This window comes from Sinohyriopsis cumingii, chromosome 1 (assembly GCF_028554795.1).
Source record: "Sinohyriopsis cumingii isolate HCF-2022 chromosome 1, ASM2855479v2, whole genome shotgun sequence".
In the NCBI taxonomy this organism is placed as follows: domain Eukaryota; kingdom Metazoa; phylum Mollusca; class Bivalvia; order Unionida; family Unionidae; genus Sinohyriopsis; species Sinohyriopsis cumingii.
In genome coordinates, this window is record NC_142961.1 from 17,274,031 (window position 1) to 17,300,425 (window position 26,395).

General features: G+C 34.9%; 1 protein-coding gene across 1 annotated transcript in view; it reads right to left on the reverse strand.

Annotated features, from left to right (window-relative positions):
* Positions 1–26,395, reverse strand: part of LOC149806495 (uncharacterized) — a 98,407-nt gene that overhangs the window by 39,716 nt on the left and 32,296 nt on the right. The window contains exons 8-16 of the mRNA XM_089953875.1: positions 25,980–26,091; positions 19,813–19,991; positions 16,582–16,689; positions 15,662–15,742; positions 14,023–14,146; positions 13,018–13,182; positions 1,770–2,006; positions 490–602; positions 112–142 (exon numbers count right to left, since the gene is read on the reverse strand). Of these exons, the coding sequence (XP_089810001.1) occupies positions 112–142; positions 490–602; positions 1,770–2,006; positions 13,018–13,182; positions 14,023–14,146; positions 15,662–15,742; positions 16,582–16,689; positions 19,813–19,991; positions 25,980–26,091 (1,150 nt within the window). The remainder of the gene's footprint in view (positions 1–111; positions 143–489; positions 603–1,769; positions 2,007–13,017; positions 13,183–14,022; positions 14,147–15,661; positions 15,743–16,581; positions 16,690–19,812; positions 19,992–25,979; positions 26,092–26,395) is intronic.

The window sequence follows — 26,395 nt, forward strand, 5'->3', positions numbered from 1 at the left end:
ACTAACATCACAACTGAATGTGTCTTCGAGAGAACTCTGGATAAAGAAAGGATACTGAGCCAGCCCAGAAAAAGAAGCGATAGTTCCGAATTTACTTATTGTATTACTCACCGAAGGTAACAGACGCATCCACGGCTACATACTGGAAAATAAGACTTTAATATGAAATTACAACCCAAAATATCACTATAAACTCTTACTAATATAATTTTATCATATATGATTGAATTGTAATGATCAAAACTGATAAAAGTAATTTGAAAGAAAACGACCGTTGACAAAGCAGCGACATAATCAGCTTTGCAGATATTCGTATGTATTGCTTATGATCAAACTTCTTTTAAGAGTTAAAAATAAAATTAAAATAAATTAAAACTGCTACTCCGTTCTGTGAGCTTACTTGAAATACAGGAAAGAAAAATAATCGAAATACTTTATTTACCCAATTATACACATGTAAGTGGATAAATAGATAGAAAGATAATTGACCTGAGTTCCATCTGGCATCATAATTGACACTTGCTGGCTGTACACATTTTGGAGCAGATTGTTATATGCGTCCTCGATCTGCAACTCCTGAATGGCAGGTCCATTTACTGTCCCTGCACGGAAAATAAATAAGTAAATAAAGTTAGTTATTTAAATGATATTTAATGACGGATGAATATGCATCCGTTTATTTTATGTTAAGCCTAAAATTATCAATATTATTTTTCACTCCAATTAATCGACACCGAAAACATTATGACCAAATAATTTCTGAGACAATGTTGCCAGTTGCATAGTATATTGTGGTAAGCATGGCGACCAGGCAAGCTGGAATACCTAGCATGCAGCCCTTAATAGTCTTAATTTCTTTTCTTTTCTTTCTAGAACAAGGAAACAAAATTATGTTACTACTCGTATTCTCTGTACGAATATACACAAAACCAGCAGTAGGTAAACGGCAAAGAGCTGACTTTATCGCGCAGCATACCAAAAGAAGTCCGTTACTTCAATCTGGTATGCACTTTAGCTAGTCAATACGTTTGAGCATAGAATAAAAAATAAAATTTGCTTTTTCAGAGTAAATAACTGATACAAACTCTTGTATTTTCATCCACTCGGTGAAATATATTCGTTGTTCACTCGTTACAAGCTAGCTGGTTAAGCTTAGCATCGCGAATGCTATCCGTGCCCGTAACTCAGTTATTTTTCACATGTACGTCACGAAATGCACATAAAATGATTTAACTCAATTCGCTCACAAATGATTTCAAACACCGTTTATGTCGATATACAGCGCAATACCACTCACTAGATGCACGCTGAAACAGGGTAGTCCGAACATCAACGGAGATTGCACGGGAACTAACGGAAAAGTTAATGTCGGTCGTTCAGTGGTCCCTTTTTGCCTTAACTGCAGCGTGATTAAGATCTTTAATAGTAGAATAAAATGTTTACGATTGGTGCACGTGTAGCTATTTAGACCATGGCCACATAAGAATACTTCTGTTTTCTTCTGTCTTTCAATGAAGACCATCCTCACAGACACCCTTTACGTCTGAGGAAAGGCACTGGACATCATGCATAAGAAAATTCGTGTCGATGATATACAAGGACATGCCACAACAGCAATAGAGCACGTGAGGTGAAAATATGTTTAGCTGGACATTCTAACTTAATTATACCATGCTATTGTGGGATATCAATAATTTTCGCATATTTGAATTTCATCTGCCTTCTATTAAAAAAGTAAAATAAAAAAGAGAATATTGAGGCATACTTACGAGAAAAGTGATCACACGTGCTGTTGATGGACACGGCTACTCCATCTCCAATATGTCTTTTGCTAAGTCGGCAAGTTCCAGTGGGATCTTGAGAACAGAAGTCAAAGCTATTGCAGACGAAATTGGGGTTAGTAACACACATTTTGGCGCAATCCTCGGGTGTATTCACCAAATCTGATGCATATACCAGGTCATCATTCTTTTCTATTTCCTTCCCAGACAGAAATGTGAACTCAGCTGAAATTTAAAACAAATATTTTGAAAGAAGCGGTTAAATGACAATAAAAGTTACACCGAACAGGCTGACCACATACCATGTTTACTTGTTTTATTTTTATTTTGTTTTGTTGGGGGGGGGGCGGTGAGATATTTTTTCTTCCAGAAGTAGGTTCTTGGCTTAAATTACTAGCCGAATGATAGTAGTGTATATGGGTCGGCAGGGGACCAATCATTTATTTTGGAATTCAAAACTTGACGAGGCGATTGCAATTCAAACTTAACAATAACTAGATCAGCAATACTTGGGTCATTTTGAAAATTATTGAACTTACCAGACGATTCAGGCATAAGTACAATTAAATAAAATATAGTCTGAGATATTTGCCAGGTAAATCAAAGGATTTAGGCTTCAATTTCTCGCCAGAATAGCTATCGAAAAATTGCATTCATGCTACATATGAATGGCAGATCTGCTCTGAACAATTACCAATACTATACAAGTATTTTACACTCCAATGTAGGTGCAGATAGAGTACAAAATATTTATGTTGTGAAAAAATTATATTACCATAGACTATGCTCTAAACTATAAGGGAGATTTTAGAATTGCTTCAGATTTGAATGTAGAAGCAGACAATATACTTTTGCATTATGTGCTAATATATCCTTCTACAATTCGCAACTGATCTGAGATGTTACTAAAATAATTCCTGCAATTTTTTCTGAAAATAAAGAAATGCGATTAATTTCAGAGAATTTTACAGAATGTATGTTGGAGGTTACTATCGTGGTTTAAATATTCTTGCTGCTGCTGGATGAGCCATGTAGTATGACAGTTGCTGCTAGATGAGCCATATAGTACGACAGTTGCTGCTGGATGAGCCATGTAGTACGACAGTTGCTGCTGGATGAGCCATGTAGTGTGACAGCTGCTGCTGGATGAGCCATGTAGTATGACAGTTGCTGCTGGATGAGCCATATAGCATGACAGTAGCTGCTTGATGAGCCATGTAATATTACAGTTCTTGATGGATGAGCCATATAGTATGACAGTTGCTGCTAGATGAGCCATGTAGTACGACAGTTGCTGCTGGATGAGCCATGTAGTGTGACAGCTGCTGCTGGATGAGCCATGTAGTATGACAGTTGCTGCAGGATGAGCCATATAGCATGACAGTAGCTGCTTGATGAGCCATGTAATATTACAGTTCTTGATGGATGAGCCATATAGTATGACAGTTGCTGCTAGATGAGCCATATAGTATGACAGTTGCTGCTGGATGAGCCATGTAGTGTGACAGCTGCTGCTGGATGAGCCATGTAGTATGACAGTTGCTGCTGGATGAGCCATATAGCATGACAGTAGCTGCTTGATGAGCCATGTAGTATTACAGTTCTTGATGGATGAGCCATATAGTATGACAGTTGCTGCTAGATGAGCCATATAGTATGACAGTTGCTGCTGGATGAGCCATATAGTATGACAGTTGCTGCTGGATGAGCCATATAGTATGACATTTGCTGCTGGATGAGCCACGTAGTGTGACAGCTGTTGCTGGATAAACCATGTAGTATGACAGCTGTTGCTGGATGAGCCATGTAGTGTGACAGCTGCTGCTGGATAAACCATGTAGTATGACAGTTGCTGCTGGATGAGCCATATAGCATGACAGTAGCTGCTTGATGAGCCATGTAGTAATACAGTTCTTGATGGATGAGCCATATAGTATGACAGTTGCTGCTAGATGAGCCATATAGTATGACAGTTGCTGCTGGATGAGCCATATAGTATGACAGTTGCTGCTGGATGAGCCACGTAGTGTGACAGCTGTTGCTGGATAAACCATGTAGTATGACAGCTGTTGCTGGATGAGCCATGTAGTGTGACAGCTGCTGCTGGATGAGCCATGTAGTATGACAGTTGCTGCTGGATGAGCCATATAGCATGACAGTTGCTGCTTGATGAGCCATGTTGTATGACAGTGTACATAAAAATAGTGCCGTTTTAGTAACAAAGGTCAGTGGTTCAAATGTAAAGCGTAGAATTTCAAAGCGGATGTATAAGCCTCGATCCACGTTTCAAATCATTCGGTTGAGGGTTAAACAACGTATGTGTATCGTATCTGTTTGTTTGTTAAAGGTAAACTGTGAGATGAACCTGATAATTCTGAATGCAAAAGTTTTCTTATTAAAGAATATATCATTATACGTTACTTATAAATTTCTCCCGACGTGTCAACTGTATTTGACTTAGTCAAGTGAAAAATGGTGTGAAGTTCTTCGAATCTTACTTAGTGAAAATAAGTCACTTTTTTCCAGAGGCATTACTACTTTTGACAGGTGATTTTAATGCAATAATCAGAAGTTTCTTAAATTCGATCCTTGGTTATAGCTTAGAATTTGATTTTGTACTTATGAAAATGACTAATTTTCCATGCCAAGAAAAAGTAATGATTGCAAGAAAAATGATCAAAGTGTTCCACAATTGAAATCGACTTTATCAATTGCAGGTTGCATGACGATTTTTATACCATATTTAAATAGTTAGCCAACGAAGGGTTAAGATGGTTGGTTTTTATCAGGACGTTTCCAGTTTATCTCATACTTAAATGTTGAGGAACTTGATCAAAACGTACAATTTCCCTTAACATGTAGCTTAGGTCGTCCTTGTAATGTTTCAGGAACTTAATCAAAACGTACAATTTCCCTTAAAATGCAGTTTATGTCGTCCTTTTTAGGTTTCATAGGATAATAGAAGCAATAATTTTATACAGGGGACGTATTCTGAACAATTAAGGTATGTTTAAAAGATGAGTTCTAGGTATTGTTTTCGTCAGTTTTAGAGGTATGTTCCTTCTGGTTTAATCCATAGATGTACGTTAATGTAACAAACGATCAACGAGTCTAACTGGCTGATTCAATTATTATACCAAACTATCAACGAGTCTAACTGGCTGATTCAAATATATGTACATTATTATACCAAACTATCAACGAGTCTAACTGGCTGATTCAGATATATGTACACTGATGAACCAGACTATTGATGAGACTAAGTTCAGTACATATTTATATACGTGTCACCATCGCTTCTATCAAAACACCATGAACTAAGCAGCTTTAGTACCATTGTTTTGTGTATTCCTTGCCTTGTTCAATTCTAATGACCCAATAGTAACAAGTAACCACACATTTTTTTTATGTCATGAAAGTGATACAGCTATATAATTTGAAAAGACTATTGCTGCCTAAGACATTGTGATGAATGTCACACGCAGTTTTCCTAACTTGTGTCCCACTACCTTATTACAGTTTTTTTTTCTTCTTCATCCCAATAAATATTATCCAAGTAGAATCGATATTATTTGCCTGGTTTTGTATTTGTTGTTTGTAATAATTAAATCAGCTATGTGTTGCAATAATGTGTTGGATTTATGTGTTTCTCAACATGTTTAGTATTTTCCTGAATATTACGTGTTATGTATATATTGTACGTTAACAACTTTATTATTGTTCTTTGTACATGTTGTTTTCGGCATGATAACGCATAAAAACTTGTTAGCTTAATACACATCGCAAGTAAAATGATTATGTATTCGTAGTTTACTTGATTATTAACGGCTAATAGAACTAATTTAGTTTAGGTTGTCCTTGCTTTGAAGTTTAACATTCTTTTTATGGTGAGTATATGGATATTGACCAAGGGCATCATCCAGGATGATCATACTCTGTGTCACCAATCCATGTTCTCTTAATATTTCACTAATCGGATCCAGTGTTTTTGATCGGATTTTATGAAGTTCTAAAGTTATTGTCTTTTGTTTTCCATTGTTTTGTGTGTTTAATATTATTTATCAGTTCCATTATAATGAAATTAATTGAATTAATTGTCTCTATTCTACTTCTGCTGCACCCAGTTTACTACCTAAAAAGGAAAATGTGACACTATTGTAAATTCTTGTTACATTCATATCGTATTTATCATAGCCTTTTTGCATTCCAGTCGAGTTAATAATTTTAGAGAGCATCGACGCGTTTCTTTTATGCTGTATCGTTTAGTTTCAGATTTTTCTTTAACGTCAAATTATCAAGAAATGTTTTTATGTTTTTTCATGCCTCTGATCTTATTTTAAAATGAATATAATAGGCCCTCAAATATATAAAACTTAAAAAAGTGATTGTGTATAAAACAAAGCCCCGATTTTTCTTATCGGAATGGTATACTAACGTGAACCATCAACTTGCATTCAGCAAAAAGGGATGAAGAATGATAACAAAATAGTATCAATACACATATGAGGTGTTATTTCAGACAGAAAACGTCTAAAACCCGTGTTAGCTTTACGATGTATTCCAACTGTATACCTGTTAATAGATAAATTGTAAACCTCAATTATTTTTTTTAACAGTATATGTTTTCGTTTCAGTCGACATTTGTCGGCAGATGAAAGCTACGCTATTTGTTGGTGAACAAAGATTAGGCATCTTAGGGATTGAGTTGAACAAAGTAGAAGATTTGCTGTTTGTAAGATAAAGACCTGGTTTATTTTCTTAATGTGATTGAACGTCTGTTATACATTATCTAGATCTTTATTTGACTGATAGTCTATTTACAGTCTTCAACATCTGGTATACATTATCTGGGTCTCGATTTGACTGATAGTTTATTTACAGTCTTCAACATCTGGTATACATTATCTAGGTCTCGATTTGACTGATAGTCTATTTACAGTCTTCAACGTCTGGTATACATTATCTATGTCTCGATTTGACTGATAGTCTATTTACAGTCTTCAACGTCTGGTATACATTATCTAGGTCTCGATTTGACTGATAGTCTATTTACAGTCTTCAACGTCTGGTATACACTATCTAGGTCTCGATTTGACTGACAGTCTATTTACAGTCTTCAACGTCTGGTATACATTATCTAAGTCTCGATTTGACTGATAGTTTATTTACAGTCTTCAACGTCTGGTTTACGTTATCTGGGTCTCGATTTGACTGATAGTCTATTTACAGTCTTCAACGTCTGGTATACATTATCTAGGTCACGATTTGACTGACAGTCTATTTACAGTCTTCAACGTCTGGTATACACTATCTAGGTCTCGATTTGACTGATAATCTATTTACAGTCTTCAACGTCTGGTTTACATTATCTAGGTCACGATTTGACTGATAGTCTATTTACAGTCTTCAACGTCTGGTATACATTATCTAGGTCACGATTTGACTGATAGTCTATTTACAGTCTTCAACGTCTGGTATACATTATCTAAGTCTCGATTTGACTGATAGTTTATTTACAGTCTTCAACGTCTGGTTTACATTATCTAGGTCTCGATTTGACTGACAGTCTATTTACAGTCTTCAACGTCTGGTATACATTATCTAGGTCACGATTTGACTGATAGTCTATTTACAGTCTTCAACATCTGGTATACACTATCTAGGTCTCGATTTGACTGATAGTCTATTTACAGTCTTCAACGTCTGGTATACATTATCTAGGTCTCGATTTGACTGATAGTCTATTTACAGTCTTCAACATCTGGTATACACTATCTAGGTCTCGATTTGACTGATAGTCTATTTGCAGTCTTCAACATCTGGTATACACTATCTAGGTCTCGATTTGACTGATAGTCTATTTACAGTCTTCAACGTCTGGTATACATTATCTAGGTCACGATTTGACTGATAGTCTATTTACAGTCTTCAACGTCTGGTATACATTATCTAGGTCACGATTTGACTGATAGTCTATTTACAGTCTTCAACGTCTGGTATACATTATCTAAGTCTCGATTTGACTGATAGTTTATTTACAGTCTTCAACGTCTGGTTTACATTATCTAGGTCTCGATTTGACTGACAGTCTATTTACAGTCTTCAACGTCTGGTATACATTATCTAGGTCACGATTTGACTGATAGTCTATTTACAGTCTTCAACATCTGGTATACACTATCTAGGTCTCGATTTGACTGATAGTCTATTTACAGTCTTCAACGTCTGGTATACATTATCTAGGTCTCGATTTGACTGATAGTCTATTTACAGTCTTCAACATCTGGTATACACTATCTAGGTCTCGATTTGACTGATAGTCTATTTGCAGTCTTCAACATCTGGTATACACTATCTAGGTCTCGATTTGACTGATAGTCTATTTGCAGTCTTCAACGTCTGGTATACATTATCTAGGTCTCGATTTGACTGATAGTCTATTTACAGTCTTCAACGTCTGGTATACACTATCTAGGTCTCGATTTGACTGATAGTCTATTTACAGTCTTCAACGTCTGGTATACATTATCTAAGTCTCGATTTGACTGATAGTTTATTTACAGTCTTCAACGTCTGGTTTACATTATCTAGGTCTCGATTTGACTGATAGTCTATTTACAGTCTTCAACGTCTGGTATACATTATCTAGGTCTCGATTTGACTGATAGTCTATTTACAGTCTTCAACGTCTGGTATACATTATCTAGGTCTCGATTTGACTGATAGTCTATTTACAGTCTTCAACGTCTGGTATACATTATCTAGGTCTCGATTTGACTGATAGTCTATTTACAGTCTTCAACGTCTGGTATACACTATCTAGGTCTCGATTTGACTGATAATCTATTTACAGTCTTCAACGTCTGGTATACATTATCTAGGTCACGATTTGACTGATAGTCTATTTACAGTCTTCAACGTCTGGTATACATTATCTGGGTCTCGATTTGACTGATAGTTTATTTACAGTCTTCAACGTCTGGTATACATTATCTAGGTCACGATTTGACTGATAGTCTATTTACAGTCTTCAACGTCTGGTATACATTATCTAAGTCTCGATTTGACTGATAGTTTATTTACAGTCTTCAACGTCTGGTTTACATTATCTAGGTCTCGATTTGACTGATAGTCTATTTACAGTCTTCAACGTCTGGGATACATTATCTAGGTCTCGATTTGACTGATAGTCTATTTACAGTCTTCAACGTCTGGTATACATTATCTAGGTCACGATTTGACTGATAGTCTATTTACAGTCTTCAACATCTGGCATACACTATCTAGGTCTCGATTTGACTGATAGTCTATTTACAGTCTTCAACGTCTGGTATACATTATCTAGGTCTCGATTTGACTGATAGTCTATTTACAGTCTTCAACGTCTGGTATACATTATCTGGGTCTCGATTTGACTGATAGTCTATTTACAGTCTTCAACGTCTAGTATACATTATCTAGGTCTCGATTTGACTGATAGTCTATTTACAGTCTTCAACATCTGGTATACATTATCTAGGTCTCGATTTGACTGATAGTCTATTTACAGTCTTCAACGTCTGTTATACATTATCTAGATCTCGATTTGACTGATAGTTTATATGCAGTCTTCAACGTCTGGTTTACATTATCTAGGTCTCGATTTGACTGATAGTCTATTTACAGTCTTCAACATCTGGTATACATTATCTAGGTCTCGATTTGACTGACAGTCTATTTACAGTCTTCAACATCTGGTATACATTATCTAGGTCACGATTTGACTGATAGTCTATTTACAGTCTTCAACATCTGGTATGCACTATCTAGGTCTCGATTTGACTGATAGTCTATTTACAGTCTTCAACGTCTGGTATACATTATCTAGGTCTCGATTTGACTGATAGTCTATTTACAGTCTTCAACGTCTGGTATACACTATCTAGGTCTCGATTTGACTGATAGTCTATTTGCAGTCTTCAACATCTGGTATACACTATCGAGGTCTCGATTTGACTGATAGTCTATTTACAGTCTTCAACGTCTGGTATACACTATCTAGGTCTCGATTTGACTGATAGTCTATTTGCAGTCTTCAACATCTGGTATACACTATCGAGGTCTCGATTTGACTGATAGTCTATTTGCAGTCTTCAACATCTGGTATACACTATCTAGGTCTCGATTTGACTGATAGTCTATTTACAGTCTTCAACATCTGGTATAAATTATCTAGGTTTCGATTTGACTGATAGTTTATTGCAGTCTTTAACGTATTTTACACATCCTGTACTTTGGAAACTTTTTGTTCTTCTTTTTTCAGATGTTTAGTTTTGGCTTTTCAAGGTTCATTTGATTGTTCTCAAACTTCCCTTCCTAACTGAACTTTACGTGGACTTTTGGACTTTTATAAAGTTATGTTTTTAAGTTCTTTCTTAACCTTGTTTTCATTTTCGTGATTGTGTTCGCCATCTTCGACTATTCATTTGCAAGGAAATTTCAGAAAGCTCAATTAAGATTAAAAGTCAATTTGTATTAGAAAAAGCTTAGTTAGAATTTGATTAGCACATTTACTTTTAGAGTAATAAAGAGTACATACAAAAATGACTGATTTGTTTCGAACAACATTGCTTAGTCCGTCTCTGTCCACCACAAACTCAGCTCCTGTACTAACAACTATAATATGATTTATAGATATATTGCATAAAAAGAAGCAAACATCACTTATTTAATATGGAGCAGTTTTAGTATTTTCAGTTCATTTATAATTCAAAAAACTAGCTTTTTGGAACTTATATCCTTGAATGTTATAGAGCATGTACTCAATGCAGCTAGAAACAACACTATCTTAAATGAAGAAATCCATTGAAGTGTCTAATACCATTATGTATTTCAAAAATAGTTTCTCTGGTGTTTTAAATTCGACTTCTTCATCGCGATGTTTCGTTTGAACGTCAGAGTTTTGAAAGTGTCAACTGCACTGACGGTTCTATCAAGCTCTGAATAAGATTTTTTTATTCCCTTCAGAAAACCATGTTGCCACAATTGACGACGAAGGCACAAACGCCGTTAAAGATGTGAGAGAAGGTCATTGTGGTCGTAATATGTCTTCTCTACATCATCTTTTCTAACGTTGTCTTCCTTTTCGTCCTCTATAATTGTCGTACTGTAACATACTATTCATCGGCCGTTGGAATACGAGTCTTTTCCATGCATGTGCTAAACCTTTATAGAGTAAAACTTTTCTCCAGGCAATTTTCTTAGTTGATGATGTAATTGACTTGATCATCTTCTAAAGGTATTTGAGGTAATTAAAAAACAGCCTCATAGCTGAGGTGGCAAATATTACATTTTATTTCAAATTCTAACTGCTCCACCTGTTTTAAATTAAGAAGTCTCAAATATGTCAATTTTTAATGTGGATGAATAAAATGATGTACAATTTCTTTTGGTTTGCTCCTTTCTTGGTTCAACCGGAGTCCTATATATTGATCTGTTATGAGAGTTAGTACATGTATAGCCATCAATTAAATCTGATAACCCGTCAACCCTTTTTCCGGTTTCATCGGAGCATGGTAAGTACACATTTTAGCGTTATTAAACCTTTCCTTTTCTACTAAATTTTGAACTTTTCAGTTGAAACATTATTTTCCCTTATCAAACTTTACCATTTTCAAACTTCAACTATTTAAAGAATTATCTGAAAGCATCATGTATGTCCTCTTATTTTTCATTTTTACTTTTTCGTTCCAAGCCTATCTTGCAAGCAGACATCTTCCACTGTTAAAATTTACGTGTATCAATTGTTGTTGCTGCTTATTTTTCGTATGCTTCCATGTCAACAATTTATTCCAGCCACTGGTCATCCTTGTGAGTTACGACAACTGGACTTATAGAATCAAAATAAATATATGATATTTATAGTTCTTTGTCCGTCTTCTCAGAAAGATAATTGTGTTTTTGGATTATCCTTTAATGCGGTACTAAACATGAGAGAATACTTAAAGCTTGATAAAATGGGTTTAGCTTTTATCATGAAGCCAACATGGCACCCATCTAAACCCCATCCTTTTACGTTGCAACGTTTCTGCAGTTCTTTCAAACGTTTAATTACCCATTTACTCTGCTAAAGAACATCATGAGTATGACCTGCTGGTGTATTATGCAACGCTATATCTGCGCACACTGAATTTTCTTTCTTCCCCCTGAAAACGGACTATCTTGAGCGATTATACTTTAGATGCATTCCTAGCGTCATGCCTCTGTGTGTGTGTGTGTGTGTGTGTGTGTGTGTGTGACATTACTGTGAATTTGTTTCGTGGGGTACCTATTTAAGTGGATTTTTGTATTTGCTAGAAACCCTGAATTTTAAAAAGCCAACAAAGAAAAAAAAATCTGGGGAAATTACAGGACCCATTCTTCAATGCATGAGTATATGCACGGACGAAACTTTCACTGTTCGCAAAATTCGAACATTTATATTAATTAAAAAAATATATGAATTTAAAGTATTAGATCATGCACTGCAATACACAATCGATGATGGTGACAATGAGGACTTGCTGTCGTATATGATCATTTTGTCTCCCTCACACACACACACACACACACACACACACACACACGCACCACAAATACAAACACACACCATTTTATAACCACACAAAACAATTGTTTTTCTTTTAGACTAATGTTGCCATAAAATAAGTTTCAATACATTCACTTTTTCAAATCTTTTGATTTTTAAAAGAAATATATCGTATTTTTTTTTTACAAAAAGTGCAGCTGATTTTAAGGGCCAAATTATTCGAATTCATCTGTGTATGGTATCATCTATTTAACTTAGTCACAAACTATCATCAATGTTGTCTGTCTTAGTCTAGTCGCAGTAATAATGCATATTTCAATGATTAGATACCAGGGACTATCAAGATAGATAGATAATTTACCTGCATAAAGGTGATCTATCGAGTGCACATCAAAATAATTAGTTGTCATGGACTATCAAGATAGATAAATAATTTACCTGCATAAATGTGATATATCGAGTGCACATCAAAATAATTAGTTGTCATGGACTATCAAGATAGATAAATAATTTACCTGCATAAATGTGATCTATCGAGTGCATATCTAAATAATCAGTTGTCATGGACTTCTTAAAATAGGTACACAATTTGTTTGCATAAGGTGATCTATCGAGTGCACATCAAAATAATTAGATGCCATGGACTATCAATGTAGGTAGATAATTTACCTGCATAAGGTGATCTGTCGAGCAGGGTTGCAGAGATATATATATTTGAGTTATCATAGTCCAGCCGCACGTCCTGAACTCTTAGCGGTTTTACGTTCATTGTTTCATAAAACACCCGCTGGGCCAGATCTCTGATGTAGTTACTATTGCTCCTCTTGTATTTTCCTAAATAATAATAATAATAATAATAATAATAATAATAATGTCACAGTGATTTCATATCAATATGGAAAATATAACCAATAATGTACTCTCGTTTTTTTCCATAATCAACACCATTTGTTGAACTTCAGCGTTCAAAACTATCAATAACGTGTAATTTTTATGTACTAAAAATGAATTATCGTTTTTATATCAATATTTGAATATCATATGACCTTATTTTGTAAATACAGATTTAAGCCAGTAACTCTTTGAAAAATGAACGCATTTAATAAATTCAGTTTTGTTGCGCCTGTTACAAAAGACAACAAAACTGATTGCAACGCGAAAACCTAACGCATTCGTCTTCTTTATGTGGTACTTATTTAGGGTCCATTTTTCTATACATCTTGCCAATTGCATCTAGAAACAGGTGCACGCTTTATCAAGAAACAAAATTTAAATGCCAGTCATTTATATTATAGAAACCGGTTTGTGTCAATTTGTTAAAAATTTAATTTATTCGTCACACTAATATGAATTTGTTGTTCACGGGAATCTGAATTTCATATTTCTTAGACGAATATGCTTTTATAAATGTGAAAGAATCACTCTGCATACATTTCCTCGACACAAGGTACGCGAAATATGAGGCCAAGGTGTGATTTGAAAGAATGCGTAATATCATAGAGACTGAACCATCAATAAAAAATAAACTGTTACCCATGTGCTTAGATAACAGTTTAATTTTTAAAAATTAACAACTGTTTTAAAAATCTTATGTAGATTCTTAATCCCAGAATCATTCCTTTTGAGGGCTTTTAAATGTAGTCTTTCCAAAGTCATAGGAACGTACACACGCACCTGGAAATCTGACTCGGAATTGCAGCTTGGCATCTTCTGAGAAGCACGAGGACACGTCGAATACGGATATGCCTGGGTGCTCCTCGTCAAAGTCAAGAAAATTGTAAGTGGCGTGATATCCTATCTGTAATAATAATGATAATAATAATAATAATAATAATAATAATAATAATAATAATTGTTGTTGTTGTTGTGTATATCTATATTATTTGTATTATTTTCATAATAATAGTTTTGTAAGGGTCACTTAGTTAACGCCATTTTAAATGCTAATATCTTGCGATCGTAGTTTGCACATTAACGTTTAGTAATGTATAGTGCGTATGCTGTTTGTGTGAATGAAGGTCATGGATTTTTCTAAAAAGACTCCTTAACTATTTCGTGCTTATTCAATTTAAATCAGCTCATTAGTTTATTGATAGAGTATTTCGAAATACTAGGAATGATTCATTCAAAGCTTTTCGTTATTGCGTATTATCTTTCCATATAAGTGAATTATTGCGCAGAATTAGACATTCTTTGTTGTACTGTTGTCTTTGTTGTACTATTGGTCTTGGAAGAGTTGTTTGAGAGGGTTGATTTTTATTTAATATAATCATTCGTTGGAAGTGCAGTACTCTAACATTCAGTTAAATACTATTTGGAAATATAATAGCTGTAAGTGAATGACCGTGAATTCATTCAAAAACATCTGGATTAATAGCTGTATTGGAATTATTGTGAATTCATTAAAGGACATTTTGGGATTATATCAGTGATTTCTTTTGAAATGTTGACACATTAGTACAGTAGTGACATCATTCGGAATGGCTTTGGTACTTATTGTTATTAGTCGGAACTGTTTGAAATGATATAACTTTTATGATTTTAGGAATTCACTCACCATATTGTCTTGTTACTTTCAGTTCTTTCATTTTTAATTTGGAGAAATAATTTATATTTGTCAATTGTACAAAACATATTGGTTTTGTTCTTCTTGTTACGTTGTTTAAGACCATAGAGTCGTAAAATAATAATAATAATAATAATAATAATAATAATAATAATAATAATGTTTCGACTGCCGTAACAACCACTGTTTCTGACTTTACTCAATAATTTGAACACTGTTGATGACGACACTCCAGAAAAGCGGCTACTAGATCCAACAATGCTTACGTAGGTGAGGCAATAACGATATAGTAATCACACTCTTCGTCATCATCATTTTTAAAGAAAATATTCCACTGTGAATGCGTTATTGAAATATTGAATCAGATTGCTTATCATCAACTCAGGAAATAAATGATATTTTGCTTACTTACTTTAAACGTTGACCAAAATTGTCATTTTCTTATCGTTTTATAGTATTTAAACAAGGCATACAGTGTATACACGTTAACCCTGTACTAAGTCTGATACAAACCCAGACACAATTATAAATTAGGAATACTTTCTCCAATAATTATTATATTTTTCAACATCTTTTAGGCCGACAGATATATATATATATATATATATATATATATATATATATATATATATATATATATATATATATATATATATATATATATATATATATATATATATATATATATATATATAGACAGGTAGAATGATCTCACAGCTGCAGGAAATATATATCGGCAGTACACACCGTATCAACTCGCACATCCAACAAAATAGGCATTTGGGTGTCTGTCGTATCACCATCATCCGGATACTCTTGTATACTGTCCTGTTGTACAAACAAAGATTTTTTTAATATATATTTATTTTGACAAGGTGGAGATGGCGTAACAAGCAGTCATTCTCCATCATCATGCACGATATATACATGACTTGACCCAAAAACAATAAATTCCTTTCATTATGTTTAGATTTTTAAATTATGTTTATTTAAAGAAAAGTGGAATTATAATTCATCTCATTGCTAATATAAATATTGAATGGCATTTCCGAGTGCATGGCAACCAATCGTTTATTTGGTTAAATAAAGACTGTCGAAATTCTTTGCCACATGGCATGTTGTCCAATTAAAACGGACATTTCCGTCTTTTACGAATTAATGTTCAAGCATCTAAAAATTTTCATTATACCCGATAATAACTTTTCTTTCGTAATCTCTGAAAAAAATATCTCAGTGAGAAGACTTTTATTACTGTCTGTCGCGAATTAAATCTATATATGATAGAATATTCAAGTGGGGCTAAGTAATATTAATAATGATAATAATAATAATAATAACAATAATAATAATAATAATAATAATAATAATAATAATGATAATAATAACGTCATTTAAAGAGGGTGGCACGTATAAGGTAGAGAAATAATCGACTTTATATAAACTCTCAAGTAGCTGTTTTGAATTGTTGTTAGCAATGCCGTATATCTTGACTCTTCTGTTGTTAGCAATGCCGTATATCTTGACTCTACTTTTGCTAGCAATGCCGTATATCTTGACTCTTCTGTCTTTTAAAACATTTAAATACAATAAGAAAAGGACAAGCAGTTGTTGTTATTATGCATGATTTATAAGTAAGTTCAAGAAATACAAATGTCTAGAAATCTTACCTGAAGAAAATAGTACTCGAATGTGGCAGGTAATGGGCCGAATCCTGGTACTGGATAATCATATCTCAGGGAGGTGAATACGTCACACATCAGACCTCGTGCCATGCGCTTTGAAGTGATAATATATACAATGCTGCTTTATATCCTATCAGGTAATATTCTAATCAAGTTCTAAACAGTACGTGAAAGTTGATATTTATCTATACCAACTTTTCTGGTCTTCTAGAATACTTTAAACAAGTTGTCATGTAGTTTATTTTGCAATCGGCGTAGAAAAAAGAAGTTTAATTTAAAATGACCAGATATGAGTGAAAGACACCACCTCTCCTTAAAACAAGGTTTCTTTATGACGCAGTAAGGGCTTATTCGAGAAACTCGAGTTTGAAGAAAAATATTCTTTGGTCAACCTGGGCTTTATATATATGCGCACACAGAGCAAGCACGTTTTAGTGATTTATATAGTCTCTATGCTCTATGACATAACAACTACGCATACTAATTCAGAATCATGAATGCACTTTGATCGAAATTTGGCAGGACTTCAGACTGGTTTTAGCTAGTTGTGATCGGAATTTGGCAGGACTTCAGACTGGTTTCAGCTAATTGTGATCGAAATTTGACAGGACTACAGACTGGTTTTAGCTAGTTGTGATCGAAATTTGGAAGGATTTCAGACTGTTCCTAGCTAATTGAAACCATTAGACAAATTTAACATTGTCGATTTCGGACTCATGGTACTTGCCGTTCAACTGCCTAACTGCCTTGGCCGAGATGAACTTACATATTTACTAGCTAAAAATTAAAGATTTACTTTGACAGAGGAGCGCTGCGATGACTCAAAGACTCACAGAACCACCACGGCTTCAGTCGTTCTTCTTCGTATGTATGTATGTATGTATGTATGTATGTATGTACGTACGCACGCACGCACGCACGCACGCACGCATGCATGCATGTATGTATGTATGTATGTATGTATGTATGTATGCTTGATTTGATTTGGATTTTTTAAACGTAGCTTTAACAATTTTTTTCAGTCGTACCGCTACGATGTCTGCAGTGTGGCAGTTACAGTGATGTCTACCATTGGGGCATTATGCCGCAGACATGTAGCATCATCTTCCACCAAGTCACGTTATTCTGACATCAGTCTGACCAGTCCTAACACTAACCTCTTCAGGCAGCTGTTAGTACCATTTCTATAAGTCTTTGGTATGACTCGGCCGGGCTTCGAACCCGCAACCTCCCGCATCCGAGATGGATGTATTAGGACAGATTTATTTTTAGTAAAAGTAATAAGACTGAAATTTTCTCTAAATTATCTTAAAAGTATTTTTTTAAATTAAATTATATTGAAAGTAATTTTCTATTAAAATATATTAAGATTAAATCCATTTATTTTGGTATTACAATTACATACTATTTAATAAAGACTGCGCCCTTATGAGCAAAAGGAAAAACTCTCTATACATTTGGCTTGTATAATAAGTCAGCAAAAAGATAATTACACTCGGTAAGTTGTGAGATAGACGAACTAGACAAATTCCAATGATTCCTTCTAGAAGGGTAAATGAGCTGATTTAGCAGAATTGTCTACCTAATGACGTACATAGACCCAGACGATAGTCTGTAGGGAACGATGGAGCCTCACTTTGAGATTCTGACGAAACGCAAGAACTAGACCTAACTCCATATTTGGCCATGTCCTAAGAAACTGATGTAACAAGCGTCAATCCACGGGCACGCCAGTTCACTCGTCAGAAATTCAAAGAGGCTTATGTCGTTATACATAAGATGTACAATTTTTCATATAGGATAAGGATTTTTAGTGTTAAGATATTAATCTAACATGAGTACGTTGCAACATTAGATTATTTTAATATTTCTTTACTATTCTATAATATGATGTATTGGAAAGTTTAATTGTTTGAAGAACTTATATTTACTTGTAATTATATTATTGATTACGGTAAGAAACGACTTTCATTACCAATTTCATACTCAGTAATAGTTAATTTAGAAATAAAATACTCTTTAAATGATAGAGTTTAATATGTTGACATTTTATATTAAATTCAGTAAAATATATTTCAATTACGGTATTAGTCTGAAATATTGAATTTTAGATTCTTTAGCTATCGTGAATTTATTCGATATATAATTATCTGTATTATAGGCAGATTTTATACAAATGTATGATGTTGGTAAGTGTTATAATTCTATATGTATCTCCTATATCTGTAATTTAAGTTTATGTAGATTGATATTGGAATGTAATTTCATATTTTGAGTATTTCAAGGAAGAGTTCACTCGTCAGAAACTCAGAGGCTTGTGTCGTTACAGCATCCCGAAGTACCTCCGCTTGCCAAATTCCCAAGATGTAACCGTTATTACTCTGTCATGAGTGGTACCCTCTTTCAAGAGAGCCCGGAACTTTCTTCTTCTTTCTCTCTCTCTCTCTCTCTCACACACACACACACACACACACCATGGGCAAAGACATTTCATAACTGATGATTAATTCCTTCTCATAGCAAGAAATGAGAAGACGGTTATGATACAAAAATTATTTTTCATAACAGATGCGCTAACCTAAAGGCCATCGTAGTGGTTATATGTATGTATGTATGTATGTATGTATGTATGTATGTATGTATGTATGTATGTATGTATGTATATATGTATGTATGTATGTATGTATGTATGTATGTATGGGATGTATGTATGTATGGGATTTAGTGTCTCTTCTACACAATCCTGGCCATATTGTACCAATTTAATGCAGTGTTCCAAGAAAGGTAAATATTACAAATAGAAGAATAGTGTAAATGCTAACGTTAAAATTTATATGTTGCCAACAATGAAAACTACAAAACAGTCTAAACACGTTTCCCCAAATTAATATAATTATAAAATAAAAATATCTTCTCCACTATAAACAAAGGCACAATAAAACCAACAAAAAGAAGGGTAGAAAGAAGAAAACTAATCTTAACCCACTACTTTATGAAATATATCAAACTGAGATGCAGTGCATCACCTGTAATTAGCACTATCTATTCTCACCGTCCGTGGAATTAAAATTTTCCCTCTGCATATTTCCTATAACTTTCACCAAAATAATCTTCAGCAGTGTCCAAAGAGTAAAAGAGGAGGGGGAGACATAAATGTTTTTATGAAATAAACACTGTCTAATATAAGAGTATGTATGTTCCAGGTACAATACATACCTGTCCAGTATAGGCATATGTATTGTCCAGGTAAAATAATTTGAGAGGATCTTTCATGTGGAGGGAATAGCTGCCGTTCATAATGAATAACGTAGTGTTCTCTGCCGCATCAAAAGAGCTGTTAGACAAAGGCAGGGCAGTACAGTTTCCCTGAACAACATCTCTGATATAGCGGACACCTGTCAATAAAAAGGTAATCTTAGTTTTTCAAAAACTGTATTTTATGTAATATCAATACTAGAAGTATCATTATGGGGAGTTTGGAATTTGGTAGCTAATATAGATCAACACCTTCTATGCCCGATGATTTTACAATTTTTACCCCCGTCATCATATGTGAGTGCATACGGTATTGGTACATTAGGTTGCTTCTAACTGTTGTTTATATTTCACCCTAACAAAATTATACTACAGTGCATAAGAGAGTTTGTGAACGTCGCTTTCATGCAGATATGCATCAACATGCGGAACAAAATCACTATCAATATTGGCATCCCTGGTCACCCGCTTCACCACCCTATCGGCAAATTATACAATCTCATCAACGCAATTATTTATACGATACATTTAATCTTTAGATGTGAGGTTTAGATTTACCAAAGCCGTTTTCAAGAGATTAGAAAGCAAGTGGGCCATTTGGAAAGGCTTATAAGGTAATGTTTTCTCTCCTTCCTTGGTTAATATTTTTCTAATTTGGCTCCATGAAGTTACCACGCGTGGTGGTGAAGGTACCTCTGCGATATGTTCATCCATATATTGTTTTGCTGTAGCATCAACATCGTCATCATAGACGAAATACCCGAGTCTCTGATTCCCCCGACTTCACTGACTTACATTACCATAGCGAGAAAATCAAAACTGGTACACGGGGATGCCGTTTGCCATTCGTATCGGGTAGTAGAAGACATTTGGCTTCAGCGGGTATTCTGCGAGTTGTCACAGGTGGCCATATATCATAATTTTTTTTTACTTGTCAACAAGAAACTATGCTGTTTCCAATCGCCTTTTTCAGAGCAATCCAGGATGCAGTTCCGAATGACACTAACGCGGGTGCCGCTAACAGTGCTGGAATGGCTGCGAGGAATGGAAGTATTCCACCAGTTTTTGCAGTTGCTTCACGTCAGACTCTGATAAATTTAATGGCACAGAGGTGTTATTATGTTTGATTGCAACAAGTGTCAACAGTAAGGGGCATTTCCAGTTAACTGTCTGAGAAAGCCTATAAGTGACTCCGAAATCATTTACTATTGCTCTTTAAACTTCGGCAAGCTGCTTTGGGATAAGGCCAAACTGAAGTTCGTGATAGAACATTGTTATATGGAAAAGTAACAGATTAAATTGTTAAGCTGCAATTCTATCAATTTTCCAAGGTCGCATCAATGGCAACTATTCGACCACATGCGCCAACAAAAGAGTCTTGTCAGAAAGGACCACAGCAAATAATTTTAACCATCGGCGAAAGCCGCATCTACACGTGCATAAACGTAAATGTTGACGACAGGGTGCCTGAACAACTCCAGGTTTTCCATTGAAAACTGATAAATCTGGTACAACGTACAAAACTCGTGCTGACATAGTCGTGCTGGAACATTTGCATAACCGTTTCGGTGTTTGATATGGATGCATATACTACCACAAATTGTGAAATGCACTTGCGACTTGATTTTCTTTGAAGTAAATAAAAAGTCATTGTGGTTTAAAGGCAAAGAAACTCCAGTCACTTGTAAGTTGTCAAATATCAGCTAGTTCTCCCATTGGTCATTATTTCGATTCGCATTTTGAAACACAACAAACACGTACTTTGGTGCGGTAACACAACGTTGGGTACTTATTTGCTATATAAACTGTCCCTGAATATTAGTTGTTCTTCTGTTCCCGTCATAGCAGCGGTGGTTTCTGCAACTTTATTTACCTGTTACGTGATTTGCCGCGCAGATTGTCTAGACTGTAACATATCTTTGACACTTCTGCAGATGACTATAACATTACGAATCAGTTCCTGGTGTTTCCGAGGAGATTTTCAGCGCCGAATCCAATACCGTATTATGATGCCACTGAGAGATTTTCACATTTTATATGTTAATCGTAATTGATTAAGTGTTTAATTGCTGTGTCAGACGCTTGCGTCCGGACCAGCGCGATTTCGAAATGCCTGGTCATGCCAATAGTGAAGAAACTATAAGACTCCTGTGTGACCTTCAAAAACATATTTCCACCAGGTCCAACTAATGCTTGCAAAACCATGCACGTCAAAGTGGTTTAAAACCATCAACAACTTCTGTGATTTTGTGCTGATCACGGGAAATTATTTTCCATCGATCGTCTTTGTGTTCAAGCATCACGTCATCTTACACGACATGATGTTGTGTGGTTAATGTAAATGTACGGTGAGAACAATGCCCACAGTAGCCATGGAAGTATTATAGCGTCTTTGCCTGGTTTGTATGTATGTGGGATGATTGACAGGCAATTTTATAGATGACCAAAACACTTTTCTAACTTAAACACGGGGTCTTTTTGTTGACAAACATACTCAACAACATTACCGGCTATAGCAGCTGTGATACTACGCGTTCTTGTTAATCCTCGACCACGCGTACAATTTCCGCCCGCTTGGCTGGTTGGGGAATATTTAATCGAACTGCTTCTTGCATAAAGTTTTTTTAAAGTCAGATGCAGTTCTACTTTTAAATGTATTATCCTTATTTAACTAGTATTGTGTGATTCACTTTTGTCCTTGATTGAGGGAAGGGTTTGTGTCCACCTGATTCTTGTCATTTTGTCTACCTGATTTTTATCGTGATTATAAGCAGCAAAGATATCTTTATTTGGATTTGATTTTAAGACCATAGAGAAATATATTGAAAATTGTCTTCAAATACATTGGCTTTGTTTCGGAATTTTCATTGCCTCTGGTAAAGATCTTTGTCCACACATTTAAGAAATCTTCAGTTAATCTAACAAACACTCCCAATGCCATCTAATATCGAGAACATTGTTTCAAATCCTACCCAGAAGGGGTTAGAGTCTTTGATATAGGACGAGTTGGATCAGGTTTACAAACACTGAAGGCATTTTTAAAAAGCAAGAAATAAAATATTTTGGTGCGGTGCAGTATTTGTTAGGAAAAGACAATTTGGATGGTTGTGCTTGAATTTTGATTAATAAGTCTGTATGTGGTTTTGATACGAAACTAAAGGTCCAACAGTTTAAAAACTTCAGGTGGAATTGGAATTAACAAAGCCTCAGCTTAAAAAATTAATGGAAGGAAATGCAAATTCAAAAGGAGCAAAAGAAAAGGAAAATGCGGAAAGAGAGAGAGAGAGATAGAGAGAGAAAGATAGACGCAAATGCAGAAAGAGGAAAAGTAGAAGCAAACGCAAATGCAGAGAGAGAGAGAGAGAGGAGAGAACAAAGAGAAATACAAATGCAGAGAGAGAGAGAGAGAGAGAGAGAGAGGAAAGGAGAAACAGAAACAAAAAGCAGAAAAAGAATTAGAAAGTCAGAAATAGGAAAATGAGAGGCAGCTGCAAATGCAGACGGAAGAGAGGTAAATGCAAAGAGAGAGAAAGATGAAAGAAAAATGAAATATATATTAAATGAATCAGACCTTGCTGGCAAAAATGCACCCCCCCCCATAAGTTCAGGTGTTAATCTTATCATAAATATTAGTTTCGTACCCCCTTTCATTGATACAGAAGTAGATAGATACTTTGCTCATTTGTAGAAAAGTGCTGAAAACATGAAATGGGCAAGAAAGCATTGGTCTTTATTATTACAACGTGTGCCTATTGGCAAAGCTCGTGAAGTCCCGACTTCACTGTTGATGCAAAAATGTACTGATTATGGTGTAGTTAAGGAATGTAGTTTGAATAGGTACCAGAGGCATATCGACAGCAGTTTATGTATTGTAGAAAAGAAACTGGACAAACCCATGTGAAATTTGCAACGGAAAAAGAAAAAACTATTTTATAGATGGTGCTCAACCAAGGAGGTTGATCAAAAATTTGATATTCTCAGATAACTCATAATAATTGCAGAATTCAAAAGGTGTATCCACAGCGATGTCAGGACCTATCTTGATAGCAAAAGTGGAAACGTTAACAAAAGCCGCTGGCACGGATGATGATTACACCTAAACTCACAAAGTGTCACTGGTCAATAAGCCTTCCTCGCAGCAGTTTTCGGTAACAAAGTCATCTCAGACTCATACGACTACTTCCAAATCTCAATCTGGCACAACGTTTACAAATTCGATGACTGATGAGACTGATCAGAATGCCTTATCGTTCCCTATGTGCACTTATTGTCAGAAAAGGCACATGATCTCTCATTGCTACAGGTTGAAAAGTCGGCAATAATAAAGACAAAGCTATTTGAAATGCTATTTCTAAGATTTCAAAGCAACGGTCTGTATTGAAAGCAATATATTATGAATCATTCATGTCAAAAAGTTGTATATCCCTTATTGGCGATTCTGTTAAGACTATTAATATTAAAATATTAAGGGACACATGAGCTTTACATAATATTTTGTTATCATTTAATTTGCCTTTGAGAAGTCATCTAGTGAAACTTTTCCTCTCCATTATCTCCATTTGACATAAACCATAGTCGCGTTACCCGTGACTGTTGGGGCAATTATTTATTGACTCATTGAGGGTATTTATTTATTACACCTTGCTGGACATAAAGTCGTACTTAATTCAAATGTAACAGATCAGCCTTGTTAGGATAAAAACTTTCATCCTATTGAGAGTGAAAGCCTTCATTATGATTGTTTGTGCAATTACCAGAATTATGTCAAAGAGAACACTTGAGAATCATGTTGATCAGGAAATTATCCCTTTATCTGATACATGTATTGGTCAATCTTATAATGAATACAATTTTTCTCTTCGTATTGACCAATCAATAGCTATTGATCGCAGTGATCTTCTTTTTACTACTCTTTCCATTTATTCTGTTCTGGGGTAACAAAAAAGAATCACTCACTGTCAAACAGGAACGAGATCATGAACTCTCCTGCTGATTTCAAATAACTTTTAGCGAAGCTGAATCCACACAAGTACCTGTTTGTTATTTTGTGAAAATTAGAGTCATTATGAGAAAAGGTGACCACCTCTGAGGTACCCGCTGGTGACGAGTGGTCAGTGAGCTATCAGATTGTTGTTCTGAGATTATATCGACAGGAAATTCTTAGTCTAACCTATGAAACTCATTTGTCTAGTCAATTATGAGTCAGCAAAACTTATTACAATGTCTTGAATTATTTTATTGACCACAAATTACAACTGATGTTGCTAATCGCTGTAGATCTTGTCACATTTGTCAAATGGGAAGAAAACCCAGTCAGAAGATATCTAAGGCTAATTTTGCTAACTAATAGTAAACTGTGTCAGGCAGCCAATACTTGTTGACCATAATGTGTGCGTCCACAAGACTTCCGTAAGCGATCTCTTTGAGAACTATTAAAATTAAAGTTATAGTAAATGCTTTGATAAAGCCTTTTGCTCTTCTTGGCCTTCCAAGATCTGTCCAGTTTGATCAAACTTCAAAATTGTATCTGGAAGTTTCCAACAACATATACATGACTTAGGCATCCAACAGTTTAAATCTTCTGCCTATCAGACTAAAAGTCGTGGGGGTTTGGAAAGATTGCATGAAACTTTGATTCAGTTATATTATTTTGGTACAGGAAAGGATTGAGAGGAGGATGTTCATTTGCTTTTGTTTGCTGTTATACAATCAGTTCAAGTGTCATTGTATTTGTAGCCATTTTGAAATAGATTTCGGACACATTGTCCCTGTAGTTATTACAAGATAAACTTCTTTCGAATGAGGATTCAAATATTAATCTTCTTGAGTATGTCTCTGATTTCAAATAAAAGATGTCAAAGGCTTGTGATGTAACAAGAAATAATCTTCACTCAACTCTGTCAAAAATGAAGGAATTACAGAAATACAATGGAAAGAGGTTTTCAGCCTGGTTATAGAGTTCTGTGTCTCTTTCCCATACCTCAAGATCATCTTCTGGTTAAATTTTATGGTTTTGTACAACTGAAAACAAAGCTTAAATTATATCAGTAATGCTCGCGGGAGGCGGACACGTATACAACCGTCCGATTTTCAAAACCACCCTTTACGCTGAAATAAAGAGATCTTACCAAAATTGTAATCGTGGATCTCACTGAGAGGATTGGTTGTATAAACCGGGTCTACAGGTGTCGGCTCTCGATAGTCGAACCGTATCAGCCGATAGTCTTGATCATACCATACCTACAAGAAATTATAAAAGGATTACTTTGATTTGATTCAGTTCTTTTCAATATTATAGGTGGAAAACATTTTCCAAGACAATGTTAACATTTGTATTTGGCTGTGGTTTAATGATTTTTTTGTGGTACTTGTACAGTTTCGATGAAATAAAAATGCTTCTGGTAGGATTATTTAGGTAGAAGACTTCTACAAAAACTTAACAAGTACATGTACAAAGCTTTGTTTCTCAGTTGCAAACGCCCTTTGTGTGTAGTATAGTACCTTTTTACAACTGCTATACACCGATCAATTTATTTTCGGCACA